Here is a 14678-nt window from a genome sequence, read left to right as displayed (position 1 = left end):
TAAAGGAGATTGCCTGTTATTGTCACATTTAAATGCAACCAACTAAATTCAGTGATGCAGCATTCTGAATGAAACGATTAGTATTGAATATGAGCAATGGTAGCAAGGCCAGACAAACGCACCTCAACTGGAGGGGACAGGTGAGGCAGCACAAACAAACTAAGCTCATTATTTAAATGCCACCTCAGTTGGATAGTGAAGGCTGCGTGAGAGTGCATAAGACAAACACTCTGTGTGTGTGTGTGTGTGTGTGTGTGTGTGTGTGTGTGTATATGCGTATGTGTGTGATCATACCATGCTGAGCAGCAGCCAGGAGGATACATCGACACACAAATACAGCAAGTGGATCTCCCTGTGCAGCAGCAGTAGACTACACAGACAGTGACAATACAACAATAGGCCTCTACCTCAAAGTGTGCCTTGTCTCTAACTCCTCTAACTCTACCCCTGACTGCTGCCTTATATTTCTCTGTCTGTGTCTGACTCAATATCAGTCGCTCATTGTTCTAAAAGCACTATATTAGGCCTTGAACAAAACTTAACAAAAAGTTGTCAGGAATAAGACCAGCAGAGCTCACCTGCAACTACTTTGTGATTATAAACTAAAATGTAAACTGGTGTGGGAAAGCGAGATGATTCGTAAGCAAGTAACAAAAGCCACAACAAGCATACGGTGGAAGAAGTACACAGCATACCTGCTCCTGTGCAGTGTAGGAGCAAAGGAAGAGAACGGATGAGTGCATGAATGGATGAGGAAAAAGCTTAATGCGCAAACACAGATACACAGAGAAGAGTTTAAGAGTTCTGATCAGGCATGTCCGGCAGTCCTGCACGCTTTACCTGGCGGTCACGCTTTCTGGAGGCCTGAGACCAAGATATCTTGTGATTTGTAAGCTATGTGTCCAAAAGGAAGGTAGGGAGGCGGGTGAGGAGGGGAGAAGTGTCATTCAAAAAGAAAAAGATGACATTAGAGCAAGCTTTTTTGAAGGCAACACCTAAAATGTCCCTCTGGACACAAAGCAAACAGTAGACTTAAATGAAATCAGGAAGGTCTGAGTAAACCATCAAGCAGAAAGCTTCTATATTGTATTACAATTCAATCTGGCTCTATACCAGAACAGTTGTACATGCTGCTAATTTTCGTGGCAATTTAAAACTGTAACTTCACAGACTTTTGAATGTTAAAACTACAGTGTGTTTGATTCTGAAACAAGCTCTAACGGCTTTTGTTAGTGGCTCAAGAGAAGAGCTGTCCTCTCTGTCTCACTTCCGTGTGTCTCTCTACATAAACAGAATGTTTCCAGAAAGTTGAACATACTGCTTGATTCTCCATGCGTGCAAAGATGACGTTGAGCATCTGTGTGAGCGTGGCCTTGGCTGTGGTCTGGTTGATGAGGTTCTTGCTGGCCAGGTAGATGTTGTAACACGTGCGGACGGCCTGCAGCACGGTACCTTCGTGGATTTCTATGTGCTGAGAGGTCACTGCTGTCAACAGAGCCTGGTAGAAAGAGTAAAGAACAGGGGTTAGGGAATTAGGTGGCTGAATGGTTGCTGGTACTTTTTCTGTTCAGAATCTAGTAATGTTTCTAAAACGCTTCCAAGTGTCAAGCCACAGTAACTGATGCATCATTACACATGAGCCAAAACTTCAAGTTATAGAAGCAATGTGAGATTTTTTTTAGTGACATTGTTTCTAAAATTGATTTTACTAAGGATTTTCACCACAGTACAACAACAAAATAGACCACAAACAGGGACTATACAAGTCAGTCGTAGACCTGCTTACAGAATAAAAATGTAGTAAAACAGACTTGAAAACAACATCATAAATATGTGAAGAAAACGGAAATGTAAAAAAATGATGGTGATTCAGAGACTTTCCTCGACGTTACAACTGATGCAGAAACTACATGAACTATCACCTATCAAGTTATGAAGATAAAAAAGAGATTCAAAACCCCAATGAAGTCTATAGTCCATCATCTAGACAGACTTCAACAACTGGAAGTGCTCTTCTACCTGTGTGGCATCATTTCCTAATTTACTGTTTAGCAGTAATGAGAAAACAAACAACTCAAAGAATCAAAACTTGACTATTTTGCTAATCGATTGATCACTCAAAAAGTCAAAATTCACTGATTCCAGCTTCTTAAATTTGAATATTTTTAACAAGAATCTTTCTATGACAGTAATCTGTATCTTTGTGGCTGTGGACAAAACCGGACATTTTAGGATGTTATCTTGGGTTTTGAGAAACGCTGGTGACATTTGTCACCATTTTTTGCATCTTATAGGCCAAACTACTAAACAATTAATCGAGAAAGTAATCTACACATTAATAGACAGTGAAAATTAGCATTAGCTGCTGCCCTACTGGGTTATATAATCTCTACTTCACACTTTTAATCAAATAATTACCACTTGTCTCGATGTAAAGCTCATATTTATAATGAAGAGCAGAACAGCTACATTTTTTATCAATAAAAAAATATTTTCATTAATTTAGAAAATAAATTAAAGACAGTGACAGTCTGCAGGGACCAAGTTGTTTATAGTTGTTTATTAATTAGGTATCGATAAAACCATCTTCATATCACAAAGACACAAGATCTTTGTTCAAGAAATAACTGATGGCTAATTAGACAATCTACAGCTGGTTAAGTATCTGTGCAACAAACTGTGACATTTCAGAAGATAAAGACAGCAGCACACCTTAATAATCTGTAGCTGCACGCCTTCATCAGTCTGTGGTCCTTGGAAACAAGCACAGATGGTCTCGATGATCCTGTCGATGAGCTTCTTGCCTGGAGCCGTGCTGTCCGGGGCGCTGCCTGTCAGGTGGCCATACGCTATCAGCTTCTGCAAGTCAGATACATATGCAGACACACATGTAAACACACAGGCACCCCCCCCCACACACACACACACACACAACCACAACCTGTGAAGCCTGTGAAAATTAACAATTTTTGCCTGGAACTAAATGTCTGTCTGTTTAGATACATTTTATTCATTTAATACTCAGGAGGACTTGGCAAAGACTTCCAAAAACAAGGAAAAAGAAGAACCTGGCATACAGTGGGCTGCCAGATAGAAACACTCCTGTAAACATTTGGGGGTTCGCAGCTTGACTTGTCCTGCCACTGACCTGTAAACAGTCGAGCGAGGTGATGACAATGCGGGGACATTTAGACTGACATGCCAGCTCAAACGGCAAGAAGTACTTGTCGGCTTCAATGAAGTTGGTCTTTGATTTGATTGGCGGTAAAGTGCTGGAACCCGATTTGCCATCTCCACTGGGTGGACTAGGAAGGGACAATATAGGGGAAAAAAAGAGATAGAGACTGCGATCACATGGTCCAGTCTGTCAGATAGAGTCACTAGAAAAGAGAAAAGGTTAAAAATCAGCCTGACACACATACACTTCCCTTGACATCAAGGAACACTGAATGAAAAAGTGAGTGCTAGAAATGGTATGTCTCATTGTACAGAGCAACCTTTTCTTGTTCCACAGCTGGAATGAGACATTAAACATGCTAAACCTAAAAACATCTTACCCTGAACCCTTTTCTGCAGGCAAAATGCAGAGCAACAAAATCTTTATGACACTGAATTTAATATACCCCTTTAAATTTCTCACTTGATCTCTCCTGGGAAGGGCAGTAATCCCAGAGGTCTGTTATTCAGGCTCAGACTTTGCCATGCGTTCATGCTGACATAGCATCTTCTGACCTAGGACTAGTAACTACACCTTACATCAAATGACAGCAGCTATTTTTTCTGAATTTTTAAAGACCAGAGACGAAGACATAAAACATGGACCATCGCTGTCAGCAGCCATGTCTCTACAGCATCCCCAAGCACTACCACCACACCCACACTCCACTAGCTGGAATAAGAGAAGAACAGAGAAAGGAAGGGAGGGAGGCAGCCAAACAGGGAGGGAGGGAGGGAGACAGATAGCAAAGGAGGGAGCTGCATTGTTTATGTCTTGGCAAGGAAAAAGGATGACTTCAGTTCTTTTTAGAGGGACGACCTCACGGACCATAGCAGGGTGCAATCATAGAGAGAAGCAGAAGAACAGAGGAAGCATGCCTCACTTAAGTGCCCCGTCAAGGAAGGAAAGGGGGAAAATATTGAGAAGAAAGCTATCCAGTCGCATGAATTAAAGAGGAATTAGAGAGAGATCCAGAGAATGTAGAGAGAGGCAGAGGAATGGAGGAAGGGAGGAGAGCTTGGGGAAGGGAAGATTGACCTGAAAACAAAAGAGGAAATAGACATGAAGTACAACATATCAGAGATGATTTAAGAGGGGAATGAGCAACAAACATCTAAACATAAAAATATCAAATACGCGAATCTCCTGAACATCCTGTCCAAACAGTAAAAGTGGAGCTGTGATTCAGCATCCACTGTCAGCTCATGTGTACAGTCTGACCCAGTCTCTGTCTCTATGAGCGGCTGTGCTGTGGATCTGCAGGCTTATTCCTGGACTGCCTGCTTAATGTCAGCTGCCTTGCCCTATAACTTATTATCAGCCCAGTGTGACTTAGCCTGCTTATAAAATACAACATAAAAGTAAAATAACTGGTCAGCCAGCAAGGCCTGCATCCATGTCTCCCTGCTGGTATTGTGAGAAGACACAATACAAGTGTAATGCAGCAAATAAACCAAACTCTTCTTATTACATACATGATGATTAATTTTTAAATTAGTTTAAAAGTTTCTTAAGCAAAAAAAAACAAAAAAAAGTCTAACTAAAACCCTGTCTCCTTTCAAGGTCTACTTAGTATCACTCAGTACTCACCTCTCAACTGTAACTAATTGTCTTCATTAGCAGCTGAAATTTGGTCAGCTGTCACTGAACTGCTGATGGAATAGTTTTACAACAATAAATTTGATTATCTGCTCTCCCCCTTAACTGTAACATAAGAGGATCATTACCCACAACAATGACAGTGACGAAAAGTTTCCAGGAAGTTCCTGCACGTGGTCAAGACATATTCCAGCACATACTTGCTCACAACACCTTGAATTGTCTTTTGTATATTTCATAATTTGCATGGATTAAATGAGCAAGAAGTATGCTATTGATTGCTGAGCTTCAGGGGTGCTAATTAGTGAGTTTTGTTTCCTAGTTTGGACAGAGCTATGGAAGCTGTTTCCCCCATTTTATCTCCCCAGTATTTTATCTTTATGCCAGGTTAACCATCTGCAGGATGTTGTTTCATATTTAACATACATTACGAGTACTGCGAATGTTATCACACTTCTGTAAGAAAGAATGAGCAAGAAAGTTATTTCTTTTGTCAAGTCTACTGTACTTTGAAGTCTGAAATTGCTCACAGTTCTGGAAAGCTTGAACATCTGTATTTCCCAGACAACTGAACAAATTACATCTACTGAGAAAGACAAGCAAATAAATGTAACTTGAGTGCAAATTGCTTTTTAGAGCTTAAATGTTTCATTCTCTGGGTCTTTAGGTGGTGTTACACTTAAGTGATTGCATTTACCAAATTTGAGTGTTTTAGAAACTATTTAGACTGCATGTCCTAAAGCACAAACAGTGATCCCTACATTATACCTCTATATATGAGGCGGCCTGTTTAAATACCATAGCACTTGAATTTGCCAGTATTGCTCAGTGCTATTTCCCATCTGGCTCATTTATCTGCTGTATAAATGGATTCTCAATTGAGCTGAGCAGAACAGAAAATCAATTATATCCAGATATGATTTAAAATAGTGATATAAATGGTACTGTGATTGATGTCGCCCACCCCTACAACCCTACTGTTTTTGTTTCAAGGAAGCCTCTGTCGAAAATGCCTTTACATGCAAACATTTCAGAATGCACAAATAGGAACAATTTAAATGGGGCTTACAAAAAGTGAATTTGTATTCATAAGTGCTAAAGCTACACTTTTGCATCACTACAACAAGAAAAAAATAGATGAGAGCTGTGAAATATCTGAGGTGCAGCATTTGTGTGACTTGGGTGTGGCCTCAGATAGTTGCTACATCTATCTTTGATCTATAAGTCCAAACCTTGAGGGGAAAATCTGGCTGAAACTGGTTACTGGTCAATCTAATGTGTAGAGAATAGAGAACCTGCAGAGAAATAAAGAGGGAGGGAGGCGCTGTGTGTGAGGGGGAAAATGAGGGACTGAAATGTAAGAGTGAAATAAAAATGAGTCGGCAGGAGGAAGAAAGGATGGGGAAGAGGAGAGGTGGCACTCATGCTACGTTTCATTCCAAAGCCCGTGTTACTTGGCAGCCCGTTCACGAGCACGCTGCTCACACTCACACACACACACACACACACACACACACACACACACACACACACACACACACACACACACACACACACACACACACACACACACACACACACACGCACACACACACACACACGCACACGCACACGCACACGCACACACACACACACACGCACAGACACGCACACCATTAAAAACAAGTTCAGCATGAGCAAGGGCTTTATGAAGAAAGCCATTAATGAGAAGGCAAGGGGCTGTTGGGAGCAAGCCAGGCAGAGAGACACAAACAGAAACACACTAGAGGCCGTGCATGTGCATGCACACACGCAGACACACAAAAAAACCACACACAATGTTCTAATCCCCTTACTAGTCTGAACACAGGAGAAAGCAACACAGAGGCTTGTAACTGAGCCATGAATTTTACAGTGCCTGTGCATACACAGACAAAACCCATTAAATGACCCTTGCTGCCATATTTTTGTTACATAATTCATCAATTCTTACCTTAATTTTTCTGATTCCTCTTTGATTTCCTCTGAAAGAGAGAACAAAGAAAGGGAGGAGATGGTAAATTAGTCAAATATGGGCATTTGGGAATGCAAATTCTGCAGCATTTTACTAAAGTAATGGCACCATAGGGAGAAGAGCACATATGACACCTTAGTAGCACAGCTATTCAATTTACTTTTAACAAAGTAATAAAACACTCCTAAATGCACAATTTAAATGTTTATGTTCATTAAATTAGATGGTGTTTTTCAGAGTCTGATGTTGGTTGTGTGTGTGCAGCCCCCAGTCTTCTTCCCAGAGGATTAGACTACATACTGCACTTTGCTGACACTTACAGCTGCACACATCCAACACATTTGTACTCTAAGTGCAACAATGGAGCGGATTTCACACACTTGCAATAAAAGTATTCAATGCGTCCACTGTGCAGCTTGCGTTTTTTTTTTCCCTCGCGTGAATGCCCTTGTGTTGTCATGGTGATCGTCATGTTTACATCTCAACACCAAGCAGAGAGGAGTCTGGTTAATGTATTGCCTCGGCTGCAGCCCAATCCCAAAAATGTAATCATTATTTACTCTGTGCCATGTGCATGAGCCAGGCTGACATTTGTGTTTATTTCACAGATCTCCAGGCATGAAAGCAGTTGTATGAACTTGCTAAGCACTGACACAGAAGAGCAGAAAAAAAAGAGACAGACACACAGAGGGAGGGATGAGAGACAGGAAGAGACAGAAATAGAGCTAGAGAGAGGCCAATTGGTACTAGACATTAAAGTGAGCCTTGAATGAGGAAGCTTTTAAAAACACAGTGGCAATCGGCAAAATCCTCACAGAATTGCACCAGCCCGCAATCTTTGGGAAAAACCCCAGTAATGCAATGACAGCTCAATTATTTCAATGCTGGAAGGCCAACAGTCCTTTCAAAGAAATCCACTTGGCGAGAATACTTAGCACTTAAAACTCTAAGGAATTAAATTAAGGCTGGCTTCGACCATGTTTTACTGCGCTTTTCATGGGAGGTAGTGATTTGGAGCTGTCTGATGTTAATTTATACATCCATTATATACATGCAATCACAAATGGCCTGTAAAATTTGTGTGAAACTGCTCAGTTTCTCCGTGGATCCAAGCTTGACATGAGATCCAAGCAAATATCATCTTTTCATGTCTTTATTATGACACACACTGGACAGAATTTTCATCAGTCTTTCAGTTCTGTGCTGTAACTCGTGTATTATACAATATCCAATCACAGTGCTAATGGTGTGCTGCAATACAAATCAGAAAGAAATGATCAAGTCTGAATATTTCTAGGGTTAATCGATTGATTGCTTAGTCATGGACATAACCCAAAGCTTAATGTGATGTCCTTAAATTGATTTCGTTGTCCAATGAACAGCCTAAAACCCAAATATATTAAAATCTATTATGACATGAAGAGGAAAACAGTCAATCCACATATTTTAGAAACTGCAAACAGAAAATACTTGGCATTTTTGTTGATAAATGACATCTGACAACAATAATGAGAAAAATTAACTGAGTCAAGACCACTAGAGTTAGCAAAATTAAAGTAAGAAAAGACTAAATTTGATGCTCTTCAAGGACAGGGCCACCAATCGTGTAATAATGAAAAAATGACGAGTGTTGCACTTCTCAATACTAGAAGTCCTTAACATTGATTAAGAGTGGAAAAAGTGATGGGATGTCAGGGCATAACACCCTGATGAAGACCTTGTGGGTCAAATTGCTTTGGTTTATCCATGCAATAACAGATTTTTATACTTACAGTCAGAGAGCCTTGGATAATTTTTAGACTCGAAGGACTTCATTTATAAAACATGGAACAGTCATTAGTTTTTCATCTTCAGCTGACTCATTGTTTGGAAAATGGTGAATAGGCCGACCACAATTTCCAAGAGCTCCAATTTAGATCTAAATGTTGGATTTTTTAAATTTCTTTGTCTGAATTCTAAAGGCCAAATACATTCAATTTGCTTGCTCACCTGAACAGGAAAACCAGCAAGTCTTCACATTTGAGAAGCTTAAAACAGAGATTTGCACTAAAAACATTCTTTCACCTCAAATTATCTAGCAGTCAATTCAAATTCACTTAATACAATAATGGCATGGGAATTATTATATATATATATATATATATATATATATATATATATATATATATATATATATATATATATATATATATATATATATATATATATATGTATTTCAAGCACATGATCAATAAATATGAAGCATGCTTAACTCGAAATGAACAACTGCTTGCCACAGTGGGACAGAGAGGTAGCATTAAATGTGAAATAAATGTAACCATCTGAAGCAGAAAGTCGGTATTTTTAAAAGCATCAAACTAAAGAGAAACGAACAACAACAAAGAGATGAAAGAAATGCACAGATGAAGAGAAGCGGATGTGCTGAGAGATACCAGGCACTGCCAATTAACTTGTTATAATGATTGCAACTCTTCCATACTGGCTTTGAGCTTTAAATGTTTATTGTAGGGAACTTTTTGGAACAATTACATTGAGTTGTTCTGTATTTAGTTAGTCTTCTGAGTGCAACACTGAAACTCACTGCAGAACTTGTTTGTCTACTAAGGTAAAACCTGACATTTGAAGCAATAACCGTGAGTTGACTTTAAGTGTCAGCTTACCTTGGTTGCTTCTGTTTTCTGTGCTGACAATAAATGCAGCGTAAAAATTGTTAGAAAGACTGCACAAATGGCTCTCCCAGTATCTGAGGTGACATTTTTAGACTTCCAACAATATCTAATTTACAGCGATATACAACAGAGAACAGCAGAATGTTTTGTATTATTGGTTCAATAAATGACCTCAACGATGATCTAAATTCTTACTTATTAACGAATCCATTAACCGGCTAATCATTACAGCACAAATTATCATAATCATGCACTCTCTGTTATGATTCCTATTAGGGTTGTTGAAGTATAATGGCATTGCTGACAACGGTGATATTAAATAAAACAAACTACTGATTAATATCATGGTAATAAAACATAATATCAGAAATAATTGATACAGTTAGTCCAGTTATACAGTACAGTTAGGATTATTCTGAGCACAATGAATTTCCAAAAAGAGACAAAACACACAGTAATCAAAGATAAAAGATGCTAGCTTTATAAAAACATTTCTATGCCTATCTTGATAATGTTGTTTTTCCTTTGAATTTCCTTTGACCTTGATAATGTGTTTTAAAAACCTGACATTGCGACAGCACGATGAATAACAATCTGACTCTCCCATTGTGCCCTGCATATTACCCCCAAACATGAGTTTTCTACGCCAAAGTGAATAATCAGTTACACTCTGATTTTTTATCTCTTCCAGCTAACCTCTCACTTCAGCTAGAGTGCTAGACAAAGCCAGACATCACAGAACTGGACCCAGGAGATTTACAGTGAAATATCATACAGTACTGCATGCTACAGTGAAAGAAAAGGCTCTGGGACTGCCTCTTTGCTGCTTCGCTTATTGTCTGTAACACTGCAGGCCTGTAGTCCATGATATAAAAGCTACAGCAAGACTCTAGAGGTCTCTTTCACAGGATGCGTGAAATTACAAACATTGGCTGACCCCAGGCTATTCCGCTTTCAATATTAGCTTCATGTCAAGCGATTGCTGGAGTTGTTATCACATTTACGCAAATATGCGCATACAGTAAAGTCAAATTTGATGACATGCAGCGGGTGCATGGGCAGACACTTTTATAGGAGGGTTGTGGATCGTCACATTGACTGTATAAGTAACCATTAGATAATTAGTTTGGTGCGTCAGGAGCGTTGACGAGGAATTGTCACCAAAGGATTTGAACACTGAAACCATAGCAACGGCGGGTGGTGGTGCTGATGATTAGAAGGAACAGACATAGAAGTACTGGATACCCCTGGGACTGGGCGGACATGAGTCGCAAATGAAAGTTGTGGAAAATCACAACTGCTCTGCCAGCAATTGGGTTTGACAAACACACAGCTACACGGTGCAGACATATGCAGGCAACAACAGTCAAGTACGACTAAAAGACACACAGGCAAAGCTGTAAAATGAATCATTTGTCTCTCGTTTTTACCAACTTAGCCAAGAAGTAAGAGCTTTTTTTCTCCCAAATGCTGCACTAGATTAACTTATTTAAATTACCAAAGTAAATGAAGTATTTTAGTCAGCATTTGGCATCAGGCTGACACAAATGCAGTGTTTTTGTGGCTCAGAATGGGCCTTTGGGGTGTGGCTATGCACAACAGTAAACAGAATCGGTCTGCATACAGTAAAGGCAGTAAGCCTTTGTTACCTTATTTGACAGAAATCTATGTATTTTCTTGTCATTTCTGATCATTTGACAAATCTTTGACTATGGATAATATCTCTTTGGGGGTTGCCTAAATGCAGTAAGCCTGAAATGGTTGGCACTAGTCTGATCAAGAGTCCCAAAGTAAATAAAAAATTGTCCAAAAACATCAGAAGCACGGGAGTTCAAGAATACTTTGTGGGCAGAAGAAAAGCGAAATATCTCCAAACTAAAGTTAGTTTGCTTTTTTTGGAAATATCTGGCTAAATAAAAGCTTCTGTTTTCCTTCCATCCAAGCTATCATGAGCTCTTACTTACCAAACCCCACTCTCCCTTTACTTCAGCTTTGCAGCAGTCATACTAACTACTGCTGACCTTGAAGACACCCTTGTGCACTTGTTTGTCTCCGTGTCCTGTTATAATCAGAGGAGAAACAAGAGCAGCAGTAGTTCTGGGAAGTGGGGAAAACCTCCTCTCTGCACTGCTGCCACACTGGACGACAGTGATGCAGATAAAAACTGAATGGCTCACCACTGTTCAATACAATGAGTACTTGTGAAAACAGACCAGGGGCCCACTAAGGGGATTTTGTGGGTTAGTTTGTAAAACTTTGGAAATGAGTCACTGAAACTTGAGAAACATTGCCACAAAGCCCACAAATGTCATGTTCATCTCCGGGCATCCTTTATTCTCCTATTACGTTTCAAGAACATAATTTCTAAGAAATTAAAATATTATTTTTTAAAAACAAAAGCACAGTAAAGTCAGTCCATTGGTCTAAATTGACTCAAATGAACTCTTTAAACGGAACTGCTTAATTTAAACATTTTGTTAGGGAGAATAAATTGTTTCAAGTCATTCAAGTGTTTCAATCATAATACTTAATACAGAATTACAGATTTGACTTTTGCTGTAGCAGGTGGAAAAATTATTACAACTGCACTTACAGGCCTGCAGGAAGCCCATCTTTCAAAAGCACTGAGGCCAAATCACTTTAACAGTGATATGCCAGACTTTAGTGGGGAACTGGAATACCTAAGACACCTATTTCATTGACCAAATACATTAAAGGAAACCTTTCTGCTCTCCAAGTTATAGCCCAGACTTCTCAACACAAAACCTTTGAGAGATCCACAATATGAGAGCAGCCTGCTAAGACCTCAATCACCTCGACCATTTTTATCATCTTCACTGTACTTTTTCCTCTTACCCTGACTTTGACCCAGATCTGAACAGTGGATGACAGAAAGACATTAAATGAGCATTAATGTCATCGTGCCAAATTCCCCCTTGGAGACAGTCATTTTGGGCCTATATGACACTTTTCTTTCATCAGCAAGAGATAAGTGGGTCATCTGCATGTAGAAATTTCATTTTTTTTCTGGGGTATTATTGCATAGGGCTACTTCTAAAGATGAGCTGCTGGAGCTTGGATTAGGCAGCAGTGTCCACACATGCCAGCTAACCCCTCTACTCCTGACCAAAGTCAGTCCAGATACTTTCGTGTGAGCCCATATACCCTGAAGGTGTCATCTATTCAAGTGCCCCCCCACTTCTAAAGCTGTCTCTAAGCTCGGGAGAAGGTCAGTCAAAAGCTGGCTAATCATTTCTCCACTCTACTCTGGAGTGAATGCAGTCTACAATCCTGTATAATGGCAGGAGTGGGTAGAGAGGGAGATTTCTGAGCACTAGCCAGAGCACAAAATAGACATCATGAATGCTTACTGGTACACACTGTAGTCAGGTACTTCTCCCACTGTCAATGTAGCACCTACAACATTAACAGTCTCCTGATGGGGAAACAAAATAAAACTTCCTGAAATTCAGATACATTTAACCTCAGCTACTGTCTACATACCATGATGGCGGTACAAGTTGCTGAGTCAGTGTTACAGTTTACAGCATGATCTATTTATGAAACAAATCCTACTAATAACCATATATATCAATGCATCCCTCTATGTTTAGTGAAGATAATACTGCCCAAACATCTCTGTATATTACAGTCCTAGTGGTAGACGTACTAAAGCAAACGTAATAGCTCAGGTCTCTCAGCACAACAAAGTCTGACATATGACACCGACACGACAAGACCGTCTGTGAAAAATACATGAGATGATGACATCAAGAGACATGCTTCAGCAACTTAGTCTGAAATCAGCTCACGCAAAACAACCAAATTCCAGCCCTGTTAGCATTACAGAGCACAGCTGCACTATTGCACAGACATGAAAAAAGCATGAGAATGTATAGCACACATGTGATCAGTAGAGTACTGTATAAAGATGTTTACAGAATGCATTGTACAAAGTAAGGACTATTGAAATCCGATGAGAAGGACAACTATTATCCTGTGAGATAAAGGCACAACAACCTCACAGCTTCAGGTGCCAGTGTCTTACCGAGATGCTAGGATAAGCACAGCCTGATCTACACAGAAAGACAGCAAAATCACACTCAGTTGCTGAATGTTGACAGTGAGCTGAGACAGGTTTCTGCAGTGGTTTATATATTATGTGTTTCAAAGGGGCTTATCAGTGATCCCCTTCAATCACACTTACACTGAGCTACAGCAAAAGCTGATCAGGGCTTAGATATCAACTACACAATAGTATAGTCAACCTCTTAGGATGCATATATGCAGCAATAATAGATAAGGCTGATGAATCAGCAAGGGAAGTACTTGTAACCAAGAGACAAAGGCTACAAGGAGGATTGTAGCAGGGTTAACAGTTCAAAACCCTGGAATATCTGAAGGCAAACCTGAACAAAGACTGAATGAGAAATCTGCTCCCCTCGTGGCAACTTTGCACTGCAGTTCACACACCACTGCTCCAAATGTAAGTTTGTGTATCTGTGTGAATGTAAACAGTGTGGATAAAAGATGTGCATGAATATTCATTAAACCTCTACTGAGTAAATAAACACTATACCAAGGCAAAAGCTACACTGTATGAGCTAGGGGGTTCAGCTTCACATGATGATGCATTTCAGAAAATACATTATCTATCAACACATACAAGCGGAATGGCACCTGTTTTCATCATGCAACACATCAAAGACAAACTGCTTCTTGAGGCATCATGTGAAAAAAACCTGCTCTCCATCTTCCACTGCAGCCAAGAGCTGCTTGCAGACTAACTTCAGTCTTCCTCTGCCTGGGCGCCACCCTGCCTGAGTGCCGTGACAAAGCATTCCTCAGACAGCAGCAGAAACAGCAACCTGCTGGGAGTGTCCGCCACGGGGACGACAACTCGCCACAGCCATCAACACTGCAATCACAGGTCCTTAGCCCTTCTCGGGTGTGTTTGGGTTCAAGTAATGTGTGTTGTGCAACCGCAGATTAAGCAAATGTAATGCCATCAGTTACTTTTGCTCTACGTGTATAATAACTGGGTTGTTCTTTCCTGAAAATAAGAGATGTCATTTCAAGCACGGTATGGATTTGCTCCTCTAAATGAAAGCTATCGTTTTATTGTTAGTGACAGAGAAAAGGTTGCAGCAAGTGGTACAAAATAAAGTGAAGTACACACAGAATGAGGGCTGCTTGGAAT

At 40.0% G+C, this 14678-nt stretch overlaps 1 protein-coding gene across 2 annotated transcripts in view; it reads right to left on the bottom strand.

Annotated features, from left to right (window-relative positions):
* arfgef1 (ADP-ribosylation factor guanine nucleotide-exchange factor 1 (brefeldin A-inhibited)) overlaps positions 1-14678 on the bottom strand; it is a 57376-nt gene that overhangs the window by 30960 nt on the left and 11738 nt on the right. The window contains exons 2-6 of one of the 2 annotated variants that reach the window (XM_035950905.2): positions 6789-6819; positions 3149-3305; positions 2713-2859; positions 1319-1498; positions 841-894 (exon numbers count right to left, since the gene is read on the bottom strand). In XM_035950905.2, coding sequence (XP_035806798.2) covers positions 841-894; positions 1319-1498; positions 2713-2859; positions 3149-3305; positions 6789-6819 — 569 coding nt within the window. The remainder of the gene's footprint in view (positions 1-840; positions 895-1318; positions 1499-2712; positions 2860-3148; positions 3306-6788; positions 6820-14678) is intronic. The other variant, XM_023276128.3, reaches the window with a different exon arrangement.

Source organism: Amphiprion ocellaris, chromosome 22 (genome assembly GCF_022539595.1).
Source record: "Amphiprion ocellaris isolate individual 3 ecotype Okinawa chromosome 22, ASM2253959v1, whole genome shotgun sequence".
NCBI classification, from domain to species: Eukaryota; Metazoa; Chordata; class Actinopteri; family Pomacentridae; genus Amphiprion; species Amphiprion ocellaris.
Note: the sequence above shows the minus strand (reverse complement) of the source record. Positions and strands in the feature narration are given on the sequence as shown.